The sequence below is a fragment of the Salmo salar genome, chromosome ssa03, assembly GCF_905237065.1.
Source record: "Salmo salar chromosome ssa03, Ssal_v3.1, whole genome shotgun sequence".
Classification (NCBI taxonomy): Eukaryota; Metazoa; Chordata; class Actinopteri; order Salmoniformes; family Salmonidae; genus Salmo; species Salmo salar.
In genome coordinates this window covers 97,197,115-97,220,132 of record NC_059444.1, presented here as the reverse complement: position 1 = coordinate 97,220,132, position 23,018 = coordinate 97,197,115, and the positions used below count along the sequence as shown (strand labels likewise).

The following is a 23,018-nucleotide window of genomic DNA, read 5'->3' as shown; positions in this document are numbered from 1 at the left end:
GGTACTACCAGGGTTATAACATGTATAGTGTAGTCCCCTGTAGCTCAGCTGGTAGAGCATGGTACTACCAGGGTTATAACATGTATAGTGTAGTCCCCTGTAGCTCAGCTGGTAGAGCATGGTACTACCAGGGTTATAACATGAATAGTGTAGTCCCCTGTAGCTCAGCTGGTAGAGCATGGTACTACCAGGGTTATAACATGAATAGTGTAGTCACCTGTAGCTCAGCTGGTAGAGCATGGTACTACCAGGGTTATAACATGTATAGTGTAGTCCTCTGTAGCTCAGCTGGTAGAGCATGGTACTACCAGGGTTATAACATGTATAGTGTAGTCCCCTGTAGCTCAGCTGGTAGAGCATGGTACTACCAGGGTTATAACATGTATAGTGTAGTCCCCTGTAGCTCAGCTGGTAGAGCATGGTACTACCAGGGTTATAACATGTATAGTGTAGTCCTCTGTAGCTCAGCTGGTAGAGCATGGTACTACCAGGGTTATAACATGTATAGTGTAGTCCTCTGTAGCTCAGCTGGTAGAGCATGGTACTACCAGGGTTATAACATGTATAGTGTAGTCCCCTGTAGCTCAGCTGGTAGAGCATGGTACTACCAGGGTTATAACATGTATAGTGTAGTCCCCTGTAGCTCAGCTGGTAGAGCATGGTACTACCAGGGTTATAACATGTATAGTGTAGTCCTCTGTAGCTCAGCTGGTAGAGCATGGTACTACCAGGGTTATAACATGTATAGTGTAGTCCCCTGTAGCTCAGCTGGTAGAGCATGGTACTACCAGGGTTATAACATGAATAGTGTAGTCCCCTGTAGCTCAGCTGGTAGAGCATGGTACTACCAGGGTTATAACATGAATAGTGTAGTCACCTGTAGCTCAGCTGGTAGAGCATGGTACTACCAGGGTTATAACATGTATAGTGTAGTCACCTGTAGCTCAGCTGGTACTACATGGCTGTAAGATGCTTTGGATAAGCTCCAGCTAAAGTGTCAGCTAGATGGCAGATATTTTATTATTAGATATTCTATCATCAGATATTCTATTATTAGATATTCTATCATCAGATATTTTATTATCAGATATTCTATCATCAGATATTCTATTATTAGATATTCTATCATCAGATATTCTATTATCAGATATTCTATTATCAGATATTCTATCATCAGATATTCTATCATCAGATATTCTATTATCAGATATTCTATTATTAGATATTCTATCATCAGATATTTTATTATCAGATATTCTATCATCAGATATTCTATTATTAGATATTCTATCATCAGATATTCTATTATCAGATATTCTATTATCAGATATTCTATCATCAGATATTCTATTATCAGATATTCTATCATCAGATATTCTATTATCAGATATTCTATTATCAGATATTCTATTATTAGATATTCTATCATCAGATATTCTATTATCAGATATTTTATTATTAGATATTCTATCATCAGATATTTTATTATTAGATATTCTATCATCAGATATTTTATTATTAGATATTCTATCATCAGATATTTTATTATTAGATATTCTATCATCAGATATTTTATTATTAGATATTCTATCATCAGATATTTTATTATTAGATATTCTATCATCAGATATTTTATTATTAGATATTCTTTTGTAAGATATTCTATTGAGACCCAGGTCAACTTATTCAATTTATTAGACTTATCATAACAACATTGATTACTTGGAACAGGTGTATTAGTACTGGGCTGGAAGAAAAGCAGTCCCACCCTGACAGTCCCCAGGACCAGGGTTGAGGGGAGCTGCTTTACTGCAGCGTGGGTGTAAGAGCCAGTGTGGGTGACGGCATGTCTGTTTTCTGTTGTAGACAACCTCTGGGTTGTAACAATGTCATAACAGAAAACTCAACCTAGGCTAGGACTGCTGTGGTGTTTAGAAACAGACTGACATCCAGGCTATACTATTGTGGTGTTTAGAAACAGACTGACACCCAGGCTATACTACTGTGATGTTTTGAAACAGAGTTGAGGGGGAGGAGATGAAGGGGAGGAGATGGGAGAGTTGAGGGGGAGGAGATGGGAGAGTAGAGAGGGAGGAGAAGAGGGGGAGGAGATGGGAGAGTTGAGAGGGAGGTAGTGAGGGGGTTGGAGATGGGAGAGTTGAGGGGGAGGAGATGAAGGGGAGAAGATGGAGGAGAGGAGATGGGAGAGTTGAAGAGGAGGAGATGAGGGGGAGGAGATGAGATGAGGGGGAGGAGATGATGGGGAGGAGAGGAGATGAAGGAGAGGAGATGGGAGAGTTGAGGGGGAGGAGATGAGGGGAGCAGATGAGGGAGAGGACATGAGGGAGAGGACATGAGGGAGAGGACATGAAGGAGAGGAGAGGAGGGAGAGGACATGAAGGAGAGGACATGAGGGAGAGGACATGAAGGAGAGGAGAGGAGGGAGAGGACATGAAGGAGAGGAGAGGAGGGAGAGGACATGAGGGAGAGGACATGAAGGAGAGGAGATGAGGGGAGCAGATGAGGGAGAGGACATGAGGGAGAGGACATGAGGGAGAGGACATGAAGGAGAGGAGAGGAGGGAGAGGACATGAGGGAGAGGACATGAAGGAGAGGAGAGGAGGGAGAGGAGATGAGGGAGAGGACATGAGGGAGAGGACATGAGGGAGAGGAGAGGAGGGAGAGGAGATGAGGGAGAGGAGATGAGGGAGAGGACATGAGGGAGAGGAGAGGAGGGAGAGGACATGAAGGAGAGGAGGGGAGGGAGAGGACATGAGGGAGAGGACATGAAGGAGAGGAGAGGAGGGAGAGGAGATGAGGGAGAGGACATGAGGGAGAGGACATGAAGGAGAGGAGAGGAGGGAGAGGAGATGAGGGAGAGGAGATGAGGGAGAGGAGAGGAGGGAGAGGAGATGAGGGAGAGGACATGAGGGAGAGGACATGAAGGAGAGGAGAGGAGGGAGAGGAGATGAGGGAGAGGACATGAGGGAGAGGACATGAAGGAGAGGAGAGGAGGGAGAGGAGATGAGGGAGAGGAGATGAGGGAGAGGAGAGGAGGGAGAGGAGATGAGGGAGAGGAGATGAGGGAGAGGACATGAGGGAGAGGAGATGGGCGATTTGAGGGAAAGGAGAATAGGGGGGAGAAGATGAGGGGGGAGGACATGAGGGGGGAGGAGATGAGGGGGGAGGAGATGAGGGAGGGAGGAGGGGAGGGGGGGAAGATGAGGGAGGGAGGAGGGGAGGGGGGGAAGATGTGATTGGTTGATCCATGTTGTCTGTCTTCTCTCCCAGCCCAGCAGCTCTGTCAGCCATTCGTCAACCCGTTTGAAGGCGGACAAAACCTCACAGACTCTTACAGACAACTTTTAAGTAAGAACAGTTACAGTAACTAAAACACTAATCATCGTTATCATCATCTTCATCATTACCATTGTCATCAAATGATTACCACCTTTTGGGCAGTATTTTGCTGTGTGTAAATGTTAAATATATTGGTGAGTATTTAGCAGTGTTTAAATGTAAGATATATTGGTGAGTATTTAAATGTAAGATATATTGGTGATTATTTAGCAGTATTTAAATGTAAGATATATTGGTGAGTATTTAGCAGTGTGTAAATGTAAGATATATTGATGAGTATTTAGCAGTGTTTAACCCATTTAATCCCAAATGAAATAATCAATCAATTTATTTTTATTTTCATGGAAAAGTATGCGAAAAAGTGTGTTTTATGGTCGGTGGGATAATGTGATGTATACTGAATTAACATATTTCTCCTATGCAGTCATACAAATTGTTATATATCCCAGCCCAGTTATTAACACTGTCACGGTTGTCGTAGGGTAAAGACCAAGGCGCAGCGGGTTGCGTGCTCATCATTATTTTATTTATAGGTGAACACAAAAAAAACAATAAATAAAGAACGACAGTTTCGCAGGCTATACACAGCAGTGCAAAAACAACTACCCACAAAGGGACAGGTGGAAAACAGGCTCCCTAAGTATGACTCTCAATCAGAAACAACGATGTACAGCTGTTCCTGATTGAGAGCCACACCAGGCCAACAAAGAAATACACAACATAGAAACCCTAGAATACAAAACAAGAACATAAACCAAAAACCCCGGAACACATAAATCCAACACCCCTCTACATACACACACACCCCGAACCATATAAAACAAATACCCCTCTACCTAAATACATAGCCCAAACCACATGAAACAAACACCCCCTGCCACGTCCTGCCCAAACTATAATAACAAATAACCCCTATTACTGGTCAGGACGTGACAAACACATTTAAAACTCTGTCACTGGCAGTCCCCAGCATTGCCACTAGAATGCCCCATCACATTCTAGTGTGACTATTTTACATATCAAAAACCCTTCTACAACACCGATATGAATACTGAGAGCAAAAACAAAAAACAACAATCATCAACGTATTTCAACATTGTTACTTTATTGTAACATACATTGTAACATTGCTACTTTAGTGCAACATGTATTGAAACATTAATATTGTAACTTTGTGTATACATATATATAATAGAGGTAGGCTTCAGAACCAAGTGCACGATTAGTTTGTGCATCACTATTTTGAACTGTGATCAGTCAGACCTACTGTCATACAGTACGTCTTGAATCAATTTACCTTTTTTCCCAAAAACATTTGTCATTTTGATTGTCTTTTTCGTCAACTTTTCTTTTCTTCCTAGAGTCCGTTGTTTCTCCTCACCCTTTATTGACTTTTCTATTTTTATTTTATTGGCTTTTTCATTTGCTCTTATCTCCTTTTCTACTGTCCATGGTATATCTTGAAGCACTCAATGTGCAGTGACGGTTTGCATTTCTCACATGCATAGGGGTTGTTTGTTATTGTAGTTTGGTCAGGGCGTGGCAGGGGGTGTTTGTTTTGTGTGTTTCGGGGTTTTTGGTTGATGTTCTGTTTTATATTTCTATGTGGTTTTTCTATTTCTATGTTGGGGTTTTGGACCGACCTCCAATTAGGAGACAGCTGGTTGTTGTTGCCTCTGATTGGAGGCCATATTTAAGTGGGTTAGTTCGCTTGTGTTTGTGGGTGGTTGTTTCCGTGTATAATCTGAGCACCTTACAGTTTTGTTTTCGTCGTTTGTTTTGTATGAGTATTTTTTTCCTTTCTTTAATAAATAAGAAGATGAGCAATTTAACCGCTGCATATTGGTCCGATGATTTCTCCTCCTCAGACGACGAAGTTTGTGACAGATGCACTGTGTTATCTCGCCGGTCACTATTGTTGCCGTCAACATGTTTACTCATTCTATGACCACACTGAACAAATTTGAGTAATTGAAAATGCATATATTAATACTAGACACCTTTTAAGATGATGTGTACCAAAACTCTTTGTCCTATCTTAATGTTAACATACTTTACTAACCTTTTGTTTGGGAGCTTTGATGCAGCCATCCTCTTCTCATGGTGCAACCAGGAAGTAAACAGCTCTGGTCATGTGACAATTTACACTAAACATGTGACACTGCACATATTTCACTGAGACCTTTTATTATTTCAATATTTGCTGGAAATGCATTGATACGTCATTCAGAAAATGTTTTAGAGCCTTATAACTGAAAACATTTTTTTACGGTGTCACGGTTGTCGTAAGGATCAGACCAAAACGCAGCGGGAATATGTATACTCATCTTTTTATTTTGAAGAAGGAGAAACAAATAAATACGTACACAAAAAAAGAACAAAACAGTCCTGTCAGGTGCACAAACACTAAACAAGGAACAACTACCCACAAAATCCCATAGAAAACACCCCTCTTAAATAGGACCTTCAATTAGAAGCAACGAGGAGCAGCTGCTTCCAATTGAAGGTCAACCCCATTAACTAAACATAGAAATAGAAAGACTAGAACGAACATAGAAATATACTAACATAGAACATTAACCACAAACCCCGAAACACATAAAACAAACACCCCTCTTACATAAGAACATAGCCCAACAAACCCCGAAACACTCTAAACATACACCCCCTGCCACGTCCTGACCAAACTACAATAAACAAATAACCCCTTTACTGGTCAGAACGTGACATACGGTCACTATTGTGATTTACGGGATTAAATAGGTTAATTGTAAGCTATATTGGTGAGTATTTAGCAGTATTTAAATGTAAATGATATTGCTCATTATTTTTCAGTGCTTCTGCAGCAGGAGGGGTTGTTGGAGGTGTTCATTATTGTTTAACATAATTAACCATGCTCCTGTATAGGTATTGGCTGGCTATTGATAAAATACATTTTAGCAGATGTTCTTATCCAGAGCAACTTACAGTTAGTACATTCATCATCAGATTGCTAAGTGGGACAACCACATACAGTGCCTTCAGAAAGTATTCACACCCCTTGACTTTCAAATTTTGTACAAATTATTAAAAAAATGTAAGGCTAAAATGTCTTGTGTCAATAAGTATTCAAACCCGTTGTTATGGAAATTCCTAAATAAGTTCAGGTGTAAAAATGTGATTAACAAGTCACATAATAAGTTGCATGGACTCACTCCGACTGCAATAATAGTGTTTATTAACATCATTTTTGAATGACCACCTCATCTCTGTACCTCACATATACAATTATCTGTAAGGTCCCTCAGTCGAGCAGTGAATTACAAACACAGATTCAACCAGGAAGGTTTTCCAATGCCTTGCAAAGAAGGGCACCTATTGGTCGATGGGTAAAAATGATAAAAGGAGACATTGAAAATCCCTTTTGATCATGGTGAAGTTAATATTTACATTTTGGATGGTGTATCAATACACCCAGTCAACAGAACTCATTTGCCGGAGAGGTAGGAAACCACTCAGGGATTTCAACATGAGGCCCATGGTGACTTTAAAACATGGCTGTGATAGGAGAAAACTTGAGGATGATCAACAACATTGTAGTTACTCCACAATACTAACCTAAATGACAGATTGAAAAGAAGGAAGTCTGTACAGAATAAAAACATGTATCCTGTTTGCAACAAGGAACTAAAGTAAAACTGCAAATAATGTGGCAAAGAAATTAACTTTATGTCCTGATGTTTGGGGCAAATCCAATACAACTCATTACTGAGTACCACTCTCCATATTTTCAAGCATAGTGGCTGCATCATGTTATGGGTATGCTTGTAATCGTTAAGGACTGGGGAGTTTTTCAGGATAAAAAAAATTAACAAAATGGAGCTAAGCCCAGGTGTCACGGTTGTCGTAAGGAGAAGCGGACCAAAGTGCAGCGTGTGTGTCGTTCCACATTTTATTTACACTGTGAAACTATGCAATGCATAAACTAAAGAACAAAACAACAAACCGTGACGCAGAGTTTAAACACACTACTCAGAAACAATCTCCCACAAACCCAGGTGGAAAACAACCCTACTTAAATATGATCTCCAATTAGAGACAACGAGGACCAGCTGCCTCGAATTGGAGATCATCCCAACCAAAACTCAACATAGAAATACAAAACTAGAACATAACAACATAGAAAAACTAAACTAGAAAACCCCCCTGTCACGCCCTGACCTACTCTACCATAGAAAATAACAGCTTACTATGGTCAGGACGTGACACCAGGAAAGATCCTAGAGGAAAACCTGGTTCAGTCTGTTTTCCACCAGAACACTGACTTGAATTCACCAATAACCTCAAGGCCAAATCTACACTGGAGTTGCTTACAAAGAAGACAGCGAATGTTCCTGAGTGGCTGAGTTACAGTTTTGACTTAAATCTACTTGAAAAGCCATGGCAAGATGGGAAAATGGTTGTTGAGCAATGATCCATTTTGAAGAATTTTGAAAAGAATAATGGGAAAATATTGAACGATCCAGGTCTGGAAAGCTCTTACAGATTTACCAAGAAACACTCACAGCTGTAATCGCTGCCAAATGTGCTTCTACAAAGTATTTATTTTATTTTATTGAACCTTTATTTAACTAGGCAAGTCAGTTAAGAGCAAATTCTTATTAACAATGACGACCTACCAAAATACAGAAGACCTCCTGAGGGGATGGGGGCTGGGATAGAAAAACAATAATAAATAAATAAATAACATAAATATAAGACAAAACACACATCACAACAAGAGAGACAACACAACACTACATAAAGAGAGACCTAAGACGACAACATAGCAAGGCAGCAACACATGACAACACAGCGTGGTAGCAACACAACATGGCAACAACATGGCAGCAGCACAACATGGTAGTGGCATAAAACTTGGTACAAACATTATTGGGCACAGACAACAACACAAAGGGCAAGAAGATAGAGACAACAATACATCACACAAAGCAGCCACAACAGTCAGTAAGAGTGTCCATGATTGAGTCTTTGAATGAAGAGATGGAGATAAAACTGTCCAGTTTGAGTGTTTGTTGCAGAATGTGACTGGCAGAACGGGTGTTGTATTGACTCAGAGGTGTGAATACCTTCGTACGTAAATTAGATATTTCTGTATTTCATTTTCAATACATTTGCGAACATTTCTTAAAACATGTTTTCACTTTGTCATTCTGGGGTCTGTATCACAGTCATAGTAAGTACATTTTTCATCAAAGTTACTATCAGCAAAGTCAGAGCCAGTAAGGGGGGAAAGGTCAAGTGTGAGTGTTAGACAATCTCAAACCCAACACTTGGCCCCTAAGCACTTTATCGAGTGGCCACTTGGCCCCTAAGCCCTTTATCGAGTGGCCACTTGGCCCAAGCCCTTTATCGAGTGGCCACTTGGCCCCTAAGCACTTTATCGAGTGGCCACTTGGCCCCTAAGCACTTTATCGAGTGGCCACTTGGCCCCTAAGCCCTTTATCGAGTGGCCACTTGGCCCCTAAGCACTTTATCGAGTGGCCACTTGGCCCCTAAGCACTTTATCGAGTGGCCACTTGGCCCAAGCCCTTTATCGAGTGGCCACTTGCTGTTGTGTTCGATAGTGATTTATTTTATTTTTATTTAACCTTTATTTAACTAGGCAAGTCAGTTAAGAACAAATTCTTATTTACAATGACTGCCTACCAAAAGGCAAAAGGCCTCCTGAGGGGACGGGGGATTCAAAATAAAAATACATTAAATAAATGTATATAGGACAAAACACACATCACGACAAGGGATCACTTGAGTCTGCAAGTGTTTTGGTCAAAAGGAACATTGATGACCCATCTGACATTTTGCGAGCATCGTCTCCCGCAACCTGTCTTGTAGCATGACTCACTTGCTATAAAACATGGGCACCGGGGATCTGCAGCAGACACAACACACACACTCTGATAGACAGTGAGAAAGTTGTAAAAACAAAACGACATCTCTCTACTCCTGCACAAAATATGTAGAAGTATATCGGTCGCCAGTGATTCCATCAGCTGTTAGCTTGTTGTAGCCTGTCTTCTGCTAGCTAGCTTCACTGACAAACACAGCCAACTAATGATGTTGGGCACTGCACTGATAAACAGCATGCAGCTTGTTACTTATTTAGGATAGCTTGACAGCTTGCTGACTAAGTTGTAGACAAGTTCCCAGCAGTCAGTCCGTACTTCAGCCTGTTTCCAAAGAACCACTCTTTAGAATCTAATATAACGGATTAACAAAACACCACTCTGTAGATTCTAATATACTGTCTTAACAAAACACCACTCTGTAGAGTCTAATATACTGTCTTAACAAAACACCACTCTGTAGAGTCTAATATACTGTCTTAACAAAACACCACTCTGTAGAGTCCAATATACTGTCTTAAAAGAAGTTAACAAAACACCACTCTGTAGAGTCCAATATACTGTCATAACAAAACACCACTATGTAGAGTCCAATATACTGTCTTAACAAAACACCACTCTGTAGAGTCCAATATACTGGCTTAACAAAACACCACTCTGTAGAGTCCAATATACTGGCTTAACAAAACACCACTCTGTAGAGTCCAATATACTGGCTTAACAAAACACCACTCTGTAGAGTCTAATATACTGGCTTAACAAAACACCACTCTGTAGAGTTCAATATACTGGCTTAACAAAACACCACTATGTAGAGTCCAATATACTGGCTTAACAAAACACCACTCTGTAGAGTCCAATATACTGGCTTAACAAAACACCACTCTGTAGAGTCCAATATACTGTCTTAACAAAACACCACTCTGTAGAGTCCAATATACTGGCTTAACAAAACACCACTCTGTAGAGTCTAATATACTGGCTTAACAAAACACCACTCTGTAGAGTCCAATATACTGGCTTAACAAAACACCACTCTGTAGAGCCCAATATACTGGCTTAACAAAACACCACTCTGTAGAGTCCAATATACTGGCTTAACAAAACACCACTCTGTAGAGTCCAATATACTGTCTTAACAAAACACCACACTGTAGAGTCCAATATACTGGCTTAACAAAACACCACTCTGTAGAGTCTAATATACTGGCTTAACAAAACACCACTCTGTAGAGTCCAATATACTGGCTTAACAAAACACCACTCTGTAGAGTCCAATATACTGGCTTAACAAAACACCACTCTGTAGAGTCCAATATACTGTCTTAACAAAACACCACTCTGTAGAGTTCAATATACTGTCTTAACAAAACACCACTATGTAGAGTCCAATATACTGGCTTAACAAAACACCACTCTGTAGAGTCTAATATACTGTCTTAACAAAACACCACTCTGTAGAGTCTAATATACTGGCTTAACAAAACACCACTCTGTAGATTCTAATATACTGGCTTAACAAAACACCACTCTGTAGAGTCCAATATACTGTCTTAACAAAACACCACTATGTAGAGTCCAATATACTGGCTTAACAAAACACCACTCTGTAGAGTCTAATATACTGTCTTAACAAAACACCACTCTGTAGAGTCTAATATACTGTCTTAACAAAACACCACTATGTAGAGTCCAATATACTGGCTTAACAAAACACCACTCTGTAGAGTCTAATATACTGTCTTAACAAAACACCACTCTGTAGAGTCTAATATACTGGCTTAACAAAACACCACTCTGTAGAGTTCAATATACTGGCTTAACAAAACACCACTCTGTAGAGTCCAATATACTGTCTTAACAAAACACCACTATGTAGAGTTCAATATACTGGCTTAACAAAACACCACTATGTAGAGTCCAATATACTGGCTTAACAAAACACCACTATGTAGAGTCCAATATACTGGCTTAACAAAACACCACTATGTAGAGTCTGCTAACATCACAAACTGCAAAGGTCTCTCCAGAGGCCCATAGATACACTCCTCATACAATAAGATGACGAGGATTCTTTAAAAGGGAATTGGCCGCCCTTTGTGATGCAGACAGTGGAGGTGGGCAATCCCATTACTCATGTACAAGAGAAAATGAACAGCGGCTCAGTGTTTTCCTCTCTAGGCAGTTTGTGGACTTAGCTGATATTTACAGCTGAGGCTGCTGGCGCCTTTATACGCACTGCTGGTATACGTTCCAAAATGGCACCCTATTCCCTATATAGTGCACTATTTTAACCAGGGACCATAGGGCTCTGGTCAGAAGTAGTGCACTATATAGTAAAAAGTGTGCCATTTGGGATGCACCCTTCATACAGGAGGATCCTTTGAAAGCAGTGACTGAACCCCCAGTGACACTCCTTAATAATACTACTCCTGTTTCCTGAGCTCACATCATGTGTTTCTACTGAGTTATTGATCCAAGGCTCCCTGTCTATAACACCTCCAACAGCCCTGTCAAAACCAAGAACCTTTATAGACCAGAGTTTTCAAGGCAAGAAACACAGTCTGAAGATGAAGATGAAGAAGAGAGGAAGAAGAAGGAGAAGAAAATTCCCTTGTTTTCCAGAAATCCTGTTTTTAGGATTCCCGGATTTCCTGCTTATTCCTTCGTAATTCCATGGCTCGGCACCGTTAGCTTCTCCTGGTCGATGGTGCCACCGTTCGACAGGAAGTCACACAGCTCCTTAGCCTGCACTGCCAAGTAGACGGAGAGGAGGGACAGCTGTCTTCACAGAGCACACGCTGCCTGAGCTGCAGATCGATAGCTCTTCTCATAGAGATCTTCTCTATTTCAACCATTTTATATTTATGATGTACTACATTAAGTGGCTTGCTAAAAAAATCTGAAGAGCGGCACATGTCCTCCTCTACACAAAGGAGAAGATCCTTTTTGATAACTATCGTCCAATTTAAGTTATCTCAACTTATTAGTATATTATATAACTTAAATTGGACGATAGATATCTCAACTTTCCAAAGTTTTGCTTAGATGATAACAAAACATTGTGCTAACTTATTTGCAGACCTTTTCTGAGGCCTTTTGACATGGTTTACCATTACATTCTCATTCAAAAGGCTGACTAAAAAAGGCCTGGATCAGCCTTCTTGCAAGTGGTTTGAGAATGATCTGTCAAATAGGACACTGTGTGATTTTTAAGTGTGTCAAGTTTAGTTTCCTGTATATTAAAGAAGGTGTACCGCAGGGGTCTGTATTGGGACCTGTTATCTTTACTATTTATATCAATAACATTAATCTATCTGTTAAACATTTTTATATTCATCTGTATGCAGATTACACTGTGATGTATGCCATTGACCTAACTGTTGCCCAGGCTATAATAGAGTTGCAATCTGACCTTGTTACCTCACAGAAAGCCCTGCTTGGTTTAATGCTGGAAAGGCTAAAGATGGACTACATATGTATTCATTGGATGCTTCTCCCATCGATCAGGTTTCCGCTTATACATATGTGGGTTTGGTTTGACAAAGATTGCATGTTTAATTTTTTGGGGGGGATTATCTAGTTATAAAGCTCAATTTTCAAGTGGGTTTGATTTAAGAAAAAATACATCTTGTCTCTCCCTAAATAGCAGGAAGCAGATTTTACAGTCTACTGTCCTGCCAGTTCTTGACTATGGTGAAACTATTTATCAGATTGCAGCAGCCACTACTCTTCATCCTTCGGATGCTGGCCTTCTAGCATAGAGCCCTATGCTTTATCACAGGTGACAGTTTTAAAACCCACCATTGCATCCTGTATCAAAAGGTTGGCTGGTCCTCATTAAAGTCCTGTAGATTACTTCATTATTCCCTTTAATGCACAAGCTTTTGACTAACTTCACTGTTAAAATATAAAAACAGTACATTAGTCAACAGGATTTGTTAGGCTTGAGCTGCTTCTTCTACCCCTTGGTCGGTACATTAGTCAATAAGATTTGTTAGGCTTGAGCTGCATCTTCTTCCCCTTGGTCGGTACATTAGTCAACAAGATTTGTTAGGCTAGCGCTGCTTCTTATTCCTCTAGGTCAGTACGTTAGTCAACATCGTTTGGACTGGGTGGACGAAAGCGGGTGGAAACACCGGGGGGATGGTTAGCTACTCCACGCGCTACTAACTCAACGGAGACATGCTCTATGTAGTCAATAGGATGTAGTCTAAGGCTATCTGGACAGGATGGAGGGGAAAGCATTCTGGATATAGTCTATCTGGACAGGATGGAGGGGAAAGCATTCTGGATATAGTCTATCTGGACAGGATAGAGGGGAAAGCATTCTGGATGTGGTCTATCTGGACAGGATGGAGGGGAAAGCATTCTGGATGTAGTCTATCTGGACAGGATAGAGGGGAAAGCATTCTGGATGTGGTCTATCTGGACAGGATGGAGGGGAAAGCATTCTGGATGTAGTCTATCTGGACAGGATAGAGGGGAAAGCATTCTGGATGTGGTCTATCTGGACAGGATGGAGGGGAAAGCATTCTGGATGTAGTCTATCTGGACAGGATGGAGGGGAAAGCATTCTGGATATAGTCTATCTGGACAGGATGGAGGGGAAAGCATTCTGGATATAGTCTATCTGGACAGGATGGAGGGGAAAGCATTCTGGATATAGTCTATCTGGACAGGATAGAGGGGAAAGCATTCTGGATGTGGTCTATCTGGACAGGATGGAGGGGAAAGCATTTTGGATGTAGTCTATCCACAACAGAAGCTAGCCAGAGGTTAGCCAGTTCACTGGCTAACGTTGGAGTTCAGATCGCCACGGTTAGCGGGTCATCAGCTATCCATTAGCTCAAAAAGCTATCGGCAGTTTTTTTGTACAGCGCGACTCAGACCAGAGCATACCGGACCTATTCTCTCTCCATATCCCCGGATTTCTACCGCAGGCTCTGGACATTTACACCTGGCTCTTGCAGCTAGCTAGCTGCTACCTGAGTGACTATTGGCAAACGTCGGTCCCGGAGCTAACATAAATTATTCCGGAGCTAGCCAGCTGAAGAGTTCCATCAGCCACTCCTGGGCTACAATCACCTATCCGGACCCGTTTTACTGCCGATGCGGAGCCCCATCGGGCCTTCATGACTGGACTACCGACGTTATCTGCCCGAGGGTGTTATCCAACTGGCCCCTCCGTCGCGACGTAACCCGAACGCCCATCTGCGGTCCGCTAATCGTTAGCTGTCTTATCGGCTGCTATCTGAATAGGTCTATCGGACAATTTTCTTGTGCCACTATAACTATAACTATTTTGCCAATTGAACTGGTCCCCCCTACCACACGGAACCCCACTAATGTACAGACGGAAACGCACGAGGTGGCTATAAACAGACCTTCCTCCATCTTCTACCAGCTTGCTACCTAGGCTAGCTGTCTTATTCTCACTGGACCCTTTGATCACTCGGCTTAGTATGCCTCTCCTTAATGTCAATATGCCTTGTCCATTGCTGTTCTGGTTAGTGTTTATTGGCTTATTTCACTGTAGAGCCTCTAGCCCTGCTCATTATACCTTATCCAACCTTTCAGTTCCTCCACCCACACATGCTATGACATCTTCTGGTTTCAATGATGTTTCTAGAGACAATATCTCTCTCATCATAACTCAATGCCTAGGTTTACCTCCACTGTATTCACATCCTACCACACCTTTGTCTGTACATTATACCATGAAGCTATTTTATCGCCCCCAGAAACCTGCTCCTTTTACTCTCTATTCCGGACGTCACAGACGACCAATTCTCATAGCTTTTAGCCGTACCCTTATCCTCCTCCTCCTCTGTTCCTCTAGTGATGTAGAGGTGAATCCAGGCCCTGAAGTGCCTAGCTCCACTCCTATTCCCCAGGCGCTCTCTTTTGATGACTTCTGTAATCGTAATAGCCTTGGTTTCATGCATGTTAACATTAGAAGCCTCCTCTCTAAGTTTGTTTTATTCACTGCTTTAGCACACTCTGCCAACCCGGATGTCCTAGCCGTGTCTGAATCCTGGCTTAGGAAGTCCACCAAAAACTCTGAAATCTTCATCCCTAACTACAACATTTTCAGACAAGATAGAATGGCCAAAGGGGGCGGTGTTGCAATCTACTGCAGAGATAGCCTGCAGAGTTCTGTCCAACTATCCAGGTCTGTACCCAAACAATTTGAACTTCTACTTTTAAAAATCCACCTCACTAAAAACAAGTCTCTCACCGTTGCCGCCTGCTATAGACCACCCTTGGCCCCCAGCTGTGCTCTGGACACCATATGTGAACTGATTGCCCCCCATCTATCTTCAGAGCTCGTGCTGCTAGGTGACCTAAACTGGGACATGCTTAACACCCCAGCCATCCTACAATCCAAGCTTGATGCCCTCAATCTCACACACATTATTAATGAACCCACCAGGTACCACCCCAAAGCCGTAAACACGGGCACCCTCATAGATATCGTCCTAACCAACTTGCCCTCTAAATACACCTCTGCTGTTTTTAACCAAGATCTCAGTGATCACTGCCTCATTGCCTGCATCCGTAATGGGTCAGCGGTCAAACAACCTCCACTCATCACTGTCAAATGCTCCCTGAAACATTTCAGCGAGCAAGCCTTTCTAATCGACCTGGCCCGGGTATCCTGGAAGGATATTGACCTCATCCCGTCAGTAGAGGATGCCTGGTAATTTTTTTTAAATGCCTTCCTCTCCATCTTAAATAAGCATGCCCCATTCAAGAAATTTAGAACCAGGAACAGATATAGCCCTTGGTTCTCTCCAGACCTGACTGCCCTTAACCAACACAAAAACATCCTGTGGCGTTCTGCATTAGCATCGAACAGCCCCCGTGATATGGAACTTTTCAGGGAAGTTAGAAACCAATATACACAGGCAGTTAGAAAAGCCAAGGCTAGCTTTTTCAAGCAGAAATTTGCTTCCTGCAACACAAACTCAAAAAAGTTCTGGGACACTGTAAAGTCCATGGAGAATAAGAACACCTCCTCCCAGCTGCCCACTGCACTGAGGATAGGAAACTCTATCACCACCGATAAACCCACTATAATTGAGAATTTCAATAAGCATTTTTCTACGGCTGGCCATGCTTTCCACCTGGCTACCCCTACTGCAGTCAACAGCACTGCACCCCCCACAGCTACTCGCCCAAGCCTTCCCCATTTTTCCTTCTCCCAAATCCATTCAGCTGATGTTCTGAAAGAGCTGCAAAATCTGGACCCCTACAAATCAGCCGGGCTAGACAATCTGGACCCTTTCTTTCTAAAATGATCTGCCGAAATTGTTGCAACCCCTATCACTAGCCTGTTCAACCTCTCTTTCGTGTCGTCTGAGATTCCCAAAGATTGGAAAGCAGCTGCTGTCAAAGGAGGGGACACTCTTGACCCAAACTGCTACAGACCTATATCTATCTACCCTGCCTTTCTAAGGTCTTCGAAAGCCAAGTCAACAAACAGATTACCGACCATTTCAAATCCCACTGCACCTTCTCCACTATGCAATCTGGTTTCAGAGCTGGTCATGGGTGCACCTCAGCCACGCTCAAGGTCCTAAACGATATTGTAACCGCCATCGATAAGAAACAATACTGTGCTGCTGTATTCATTGACCTGGCCAAAGCTTTCGACTCTGTCAATCACCACATCCTCATCGGCAGACTCAATAGCCTTGGTTTCTCAAATGATTGCCTCGCCTGGTTCACCAACTACTTCTCTGATAGAGTTCAGTGTCTCAAATCGGAGGGCCTGTTGTCCGGACCTCTGGCAGTCTCTATGGGGGTGCCACAGGGTTCAATTCTTGGGCCAACTCTTTTCTCTGTATACATCAATGATGTCGCTCTTGCTGCTGGTGAGTCTCTGATCCACCTCTACGCCGACGACACCATTCTGTATACTTCTGGCCCTTCTTTGGACACTGTGTTAACAACCCTCCAGACGAGCTTCAATGCCATACAACTCTCCTTCCGTGGCCTCCAACTGCTCTTAAATACAAGTAAAACTAAATGCATGCTCTTCAACCGATCGCTGCCTGCACCGGCCCGCCTGTCCAGCATCACTACTCTGGACTGTTCTGACATAGAATATGTGGACAACTACAAATACCTGGGTGTCTGGTTAGACTGTAAACTCTCCTTCCAGACTCACATCAAACATCTCCAATCTAAAGTTAAATCTAGAATTGGCTTCCTATTTCGCAACAAAGCATCATTCACTCATGCTGCCAAACATACCCTCGTAAAACTGACCATCCTACCAATCCTCGACTTCGGCGATGTCATTTACAAAATAGCCTCCAATACCCTACTCAACAAACTGGATGCAGTATCACAGTGCCATTTGTTTTGTCACCAAAGCCCCATATACTACTCACCACTGCGACCTGTACGCTCTCGTTGGCTGGCCCTTGCTTCATACTCGTCGCCAAACCCACTGGCTCCAGGTCATCTACAAGACCCTGCTAGGTAAAGTCCCCCCTTATCTCAGCTCACTGGTCACCATAGCAGCACCCACCTGTAGCACGCGCTCCAGCAGGTATATCTCTGGTCACCCCCAAAGCCAATTCCTCCTTTGGCCGCCTCTCCTTCCAGTTCTCTGCTGCCAATGACTGGAACGAACTACAAAAATCTCTGAAACTGGAAACACTTATCTCCCTCACTAGCTTTAAGCACCAGCTGTCAGAGCAGCTCACAGATCACTGCACCTGTACATAGCCCATCTATAATTTAGCCCAAACAACTACCCCTTCCCCTACTGTATTTATTTAGCTCCTTTGCTCCTATTTCTACTTTGCACTTTCTTCCACTACAAATCTACCATTCCAGTGTTTTTGTAACAGTTGTCGTCGGGAATAGAGGACCAAAACGCAGCAGGAATGTGGATGCTCATCTTGTTATTTATTTTTAATCAAGAGAACACCAAAATAACAAAACGAAGAACAACAAACCAGTCTTGTCAGGCTCATACAGGCAAAACAAGAAACAATCTCCCACAACACTACACCAAACAATTACCCATATATAGGACTCTCAATCAGAGGCAACGAGAAAGCACCTGCCTCCAATTGAGAGTCCAACCCCCCATTAACCTACACATAGAAATACCACAAACCAAAAAGAACATAGAAATACAAAACATAGAACATAGACCAAAACCCGGAAATAATAAATCAAACACCCTACTACATAAATCACCACCCCGAACCACTTAAACAAAATACCCTCTGCCACGTCCTGACCAAACTACAATAACAAATAACCCTTATACTGGTCAGGACGTGACAGTTTTACTTGCTATATTGTATTTACTTTGCCACCATGGCCTTTTTGCCTTTACCTCGCTTATCTCACCTCATTTGCTCATATTGTATATAGACTTCTTTTTCTACTGTATTATTGACTGTATGTTTGTTTTTACTCCATGTGTAACTCTGTGTTGTTGTCTGTTGTCGAACTGCTTTGCTTTATCTTGGCCAGGTCGCAGTTGTAAATGAGAACTTGTTCTCAACTTGCCTACCTGGTTAAATAAAGGTGAAATAAAATAAAACAAATCTGGACAGGATAGAGGGGAAAGCATTCTGGATGTAGTCCATCTGGACCGGATAGAGGGGAAAGCATTCTGGATGTAGTCCATCTGGACAGGATGGAGGGGAAAGCATTCTGGATGTAGTCTATCTGGACAGGATGGAGGGGAAAGCATTCTGGATGTAGTCTATCTGGACAGGATAGAGGGGAAAGCATTCTGGATGTAGTCTATCTGGACAGGATAGAGGGGAAAGCATTCTGGATGTGGTCTATCTGGACAGGATATAGGGGAAAGCATTCTGGATGTGGTCTATCTGGACAGGATAGAGGGGAAAGCATTCTGGATGTGGTCTATCTGGACAGGATAGAGGGGAAAGCATTCTGGATGTGGTCTATCTGGACAGGATAGAGGGGAAAGCATTCTGGATGTGGTCTATCTGGACAGGATAGAGGGGAAAGCATTCTGGATGTGGTCTATCTGGACAGGATAGAGGGGAAAGCATTCTGGATGTAGTCCATCTGGACAGGATGGAGGGGAAAGCATTCTGGATGTGGTCTATCTGGACAGGATAGAGGGGAAAGCATTCTGGATGTAGTCCATCTGGACAGGATGGAGGGGAAAGCATTCTGGATGTAGTCTATCTGGACAGGATGGAGGGGAAAGCATTCTGGATGTGGTCTATCTGGACAGGATGGAGGGGAAAGCATTCTGGATGTAGTCTATCTGGACAGGATGGAGGGGAAAGCATTCTGGATATAGTCTATCTGGACAGGATGGAGGGGAAAGCATTCTGGATATAGTCTAAGGCTATCTAGACAGGATGGAGGGGAAAGCATTCTGGATGTAGTCTATCTGGACAGGATGGAGGGGAAAGCATTCTGGATGTAGTCTATCTAGACAGGATGGAGGGGAAAGCATTCTGGATGTAGTCTATCTGGACAGGATGGAGGGGTAAGCATTCTGGATGTAGTTTAAGGCTATCTAGACAGGATGGAGGGGAAAGCATGCATCTCATTGATCTGAGTTAGAATCAGTCTCCTTCCTCTTTCCCCTCTCCCATATGATTACTGTCCTGCAATAACCTGGTTATCAGACCATGCTGGTTCATTTATCCAACACTGAACTCTCTCACTCACTCACTCACTCACTCACACACACACACACACACACACACACACACACACACACACACACACACACACACACACACACACACACACACACACACACACACACACACACACACACACACACACACACACACACACACACACACAAACAAACACTCCAGTGCTCAACCTCTCCCTTAGCTCTCTTCCTCCCCATTGATTGTGTGGTCAGATGCTGCCACCCGTGGGGTAAATGTAAGTTACACAGTTAGTCTCTCAGCAAACACAGGTTTATTTGCCAACGGAGCCAGCTCCTTCCCTGCCTCCCCCACCATGTTACTGGAAAGGGAGAAGGAAGGATGGAGAAGGAGGGTTGTATAACTATAGACTATGATTTCCTGCTGTCCACATATCACATATTACATTTTTTGTTGTGTGTGTGTGTGTACGTGTGTGTGTGCATGCATTTTTTGTGTGTGCGTGTCTATTGCGTAGGTAGAGGAGGACATTATCAGTGTGATATGCAGCAGCTGTTTGGGATCAGAGTTCTCCCACTGAGAGACAAAGGATGCTGATTGGTGCCAGTCTAGGATAGATTATCAGTTTATGTTTACTAGGACCACAGGTGCATAATTGAACAGGTACTGGCCACTCAGGCTCTGTGGCCAAAACACTTAACCACTAGTTTTGTAAGGAACCTGATGCCCCTCTGCTTGGCACTCAGCATCAAAAGGTCCTTCACAGTCATTCTTATTCCCATGTAAACTAGCCTTTTGAGCGACAGAAACATTACCCATAATAACCCCCCCTGATAAATGCTCAGAATAGAAAGAAAAAATTACCAGGAAGTCTGAAAACACAGACTGAGTGGGCAGGGAGTAGAGTGATATTGAAAACACCTGTGTCAAGCAACATGGACTCAGTGAGCAGTGTGATTATCTCAAGCAAATTTTCTGCAACCTCAAACAACATTTAATCCTGTCGTACATCACATCATTACATATCAGTTAACTAGCTAGCCCAAATGGAACTGTCAGCATGGTTTATCAAGATAGCTTGCTAGCTAGCCCAAATGGAACTGTCAGCACGGTTTATCAAGATAGCTTGCTAGTTCTTCTTGGATTATTTCAGTTGGGGTACAATTCATAACGTATTTATGTACATACATACATACATACATACACACACACACACACACACACATACATACATACATATCGTACATACATACATACATACATAAGTACATACATACATACATACATACATACATACATACATATACACACACACACACACACACACACACACACACACACACACACACACACACACACACACACACACACACACACACACACACACACACACACACACACACACACACACACACACACACACATACATACTGTCACGCCCTGACCATAGAGAGCCCTTGTTTCTCTATGGTGTACTAGGTCAGGGCGTGACTAGGGGGTGTTCTAGTCTTTCCATTTCTATGTTGGTGCTCTTAGTATGGTTCCAATTAGAGGCAGCTGATGTTCGTTGTCTCTAATTGGGGATCATACTTAAGGGTTCCCTGTTCCCACCTGCTTTGTGGGATATTGTTTGTGTTAGTGTGTTTAGCAGTACGGCTTTCACGGGCGTTTTAGGTTTGTTTATTGTTTGGGTAGTTTCACTATATAATAAAGTATGTGGAACTCAACTCACGCTGCGCCTTGGTTCGCTCCTTTAAACGTTCCTGACACATACATACTGAACATAAATATAAACGAAACATGCAACAATTAGAGTTACAGAGTTTACTACTGCTGATTACTTAGTGTACTACTACTACTACTACTACTTCCCACGGGTGGCCAGCACAGAAAAAAAATGTATGAAATTGTATGAAATGTATGCATTCACTACTGTAAGTCGCTCTGGATAAGAGCGTCTGCTAAATGACTAAAATGTAATGTAAAATGTACCTGCAGGTAAGCTACCTGCACTCTATACCCTACACACTATACCCTAAACCCTACACAATACACCCTTACCACCAGAGCTTACCTACTACTGCTGATAACTGGTGTACTGCTACTACTGGCAGGTAAGCACCCTACACCTAACCCACTGGCTCCAGGTCATCTACAAGACCCTGCTAGGTAAAGTCCCCCCTTATCTCAGCTCACTGGTCACCATAGCAGCACCCACCTGTAGCACACGCTCCAGCAGGTATATCTCTCTGGTCACCCCCAAAGCCAATTCCTCCTTTGGCCGCCTCTCCTTCCAGTTCTCTGCTGCCAATGACTGGAACGAACTACAAAAATCTCTGAAACTGGAAACACTTAACTCCCTCACTAGCTTTAGGCACCAACTGTCAGAGCAGCTCACAGATCACTGCACCTGTACATAGCCCATCTATAATTTAGCCCAAACAACTACCTCTTCCCCTACTGTATTTATTTATTTTGCTCCTTTGCACCCCATTATTTCTATTTCTACTTTGCACTTTCTTCCACTACAAATCTACCATTCCAGTGTTTTACTTGCTATATTGTATTTACTTTGCTACCATGGTCTTTTTTGCCTTTACCTCCCTTATCTCACCTCATTTGCTCACATTGTATATAGACTTATTTTTCTACTGTATTATTGACTGTATGTTATTTTTACTCCATGTGTATCTCTGTGTTGTTGTATGTGTCGAACTGCTTTGCTTTATCTTGGCCAGGTCGCAATTGTAAATGAGAACTTGTTCTCAACTTGCCTACCTGGTTAAATAAAGGTAAAATAAATTAAAAAATAAATAAACACCTTATACCCTATACCCCCTTACCACCAGAGCTTACCTACTACTGCTGATGACTGGTGTACTGCTACTACTGGCAGGTATGCACCCTACACCCTATACCCTACACCCTATATCCTACCCCCTTACCACCAGAGCTTACCTACTACTGCTGATGACTGGTGTACTGCTACTACTGGCAGGTATGCACCCTACACCCTATACCCTACACCCTATACCCTACACCCTTACCACCAGAGCTTACCTACTACTGCTGATGACTGGTGTACTGCTACTACTGGCAGGTATGCACCCTACACCCTATACCCTACACCCTA

General features: G+C 42.6%; 1 protein-coding gene across 1 annotated transcript in view; it reads left to right on the top strand.

Moving 5' to 3' along the window:
* Positions 1 to 23,018, top strand: part of LOC123741855 (transmembrane protein 114-like) — a 59,519-nt gene that overhangs the window by 12,200 nt on the left and 24,301 nt on the right. The window contains exon 2 of the mRNA XM_045716083.1: positions 3,292 to 3,369. Within this exon, the coding sequence (XP_045572039.1) occupies positions 3,292 to 3,369 (78 nt within the window). The remainder of the gene's footprint in view (positions 1 to 3,291; positions 3,370 to 23,018) is intronic.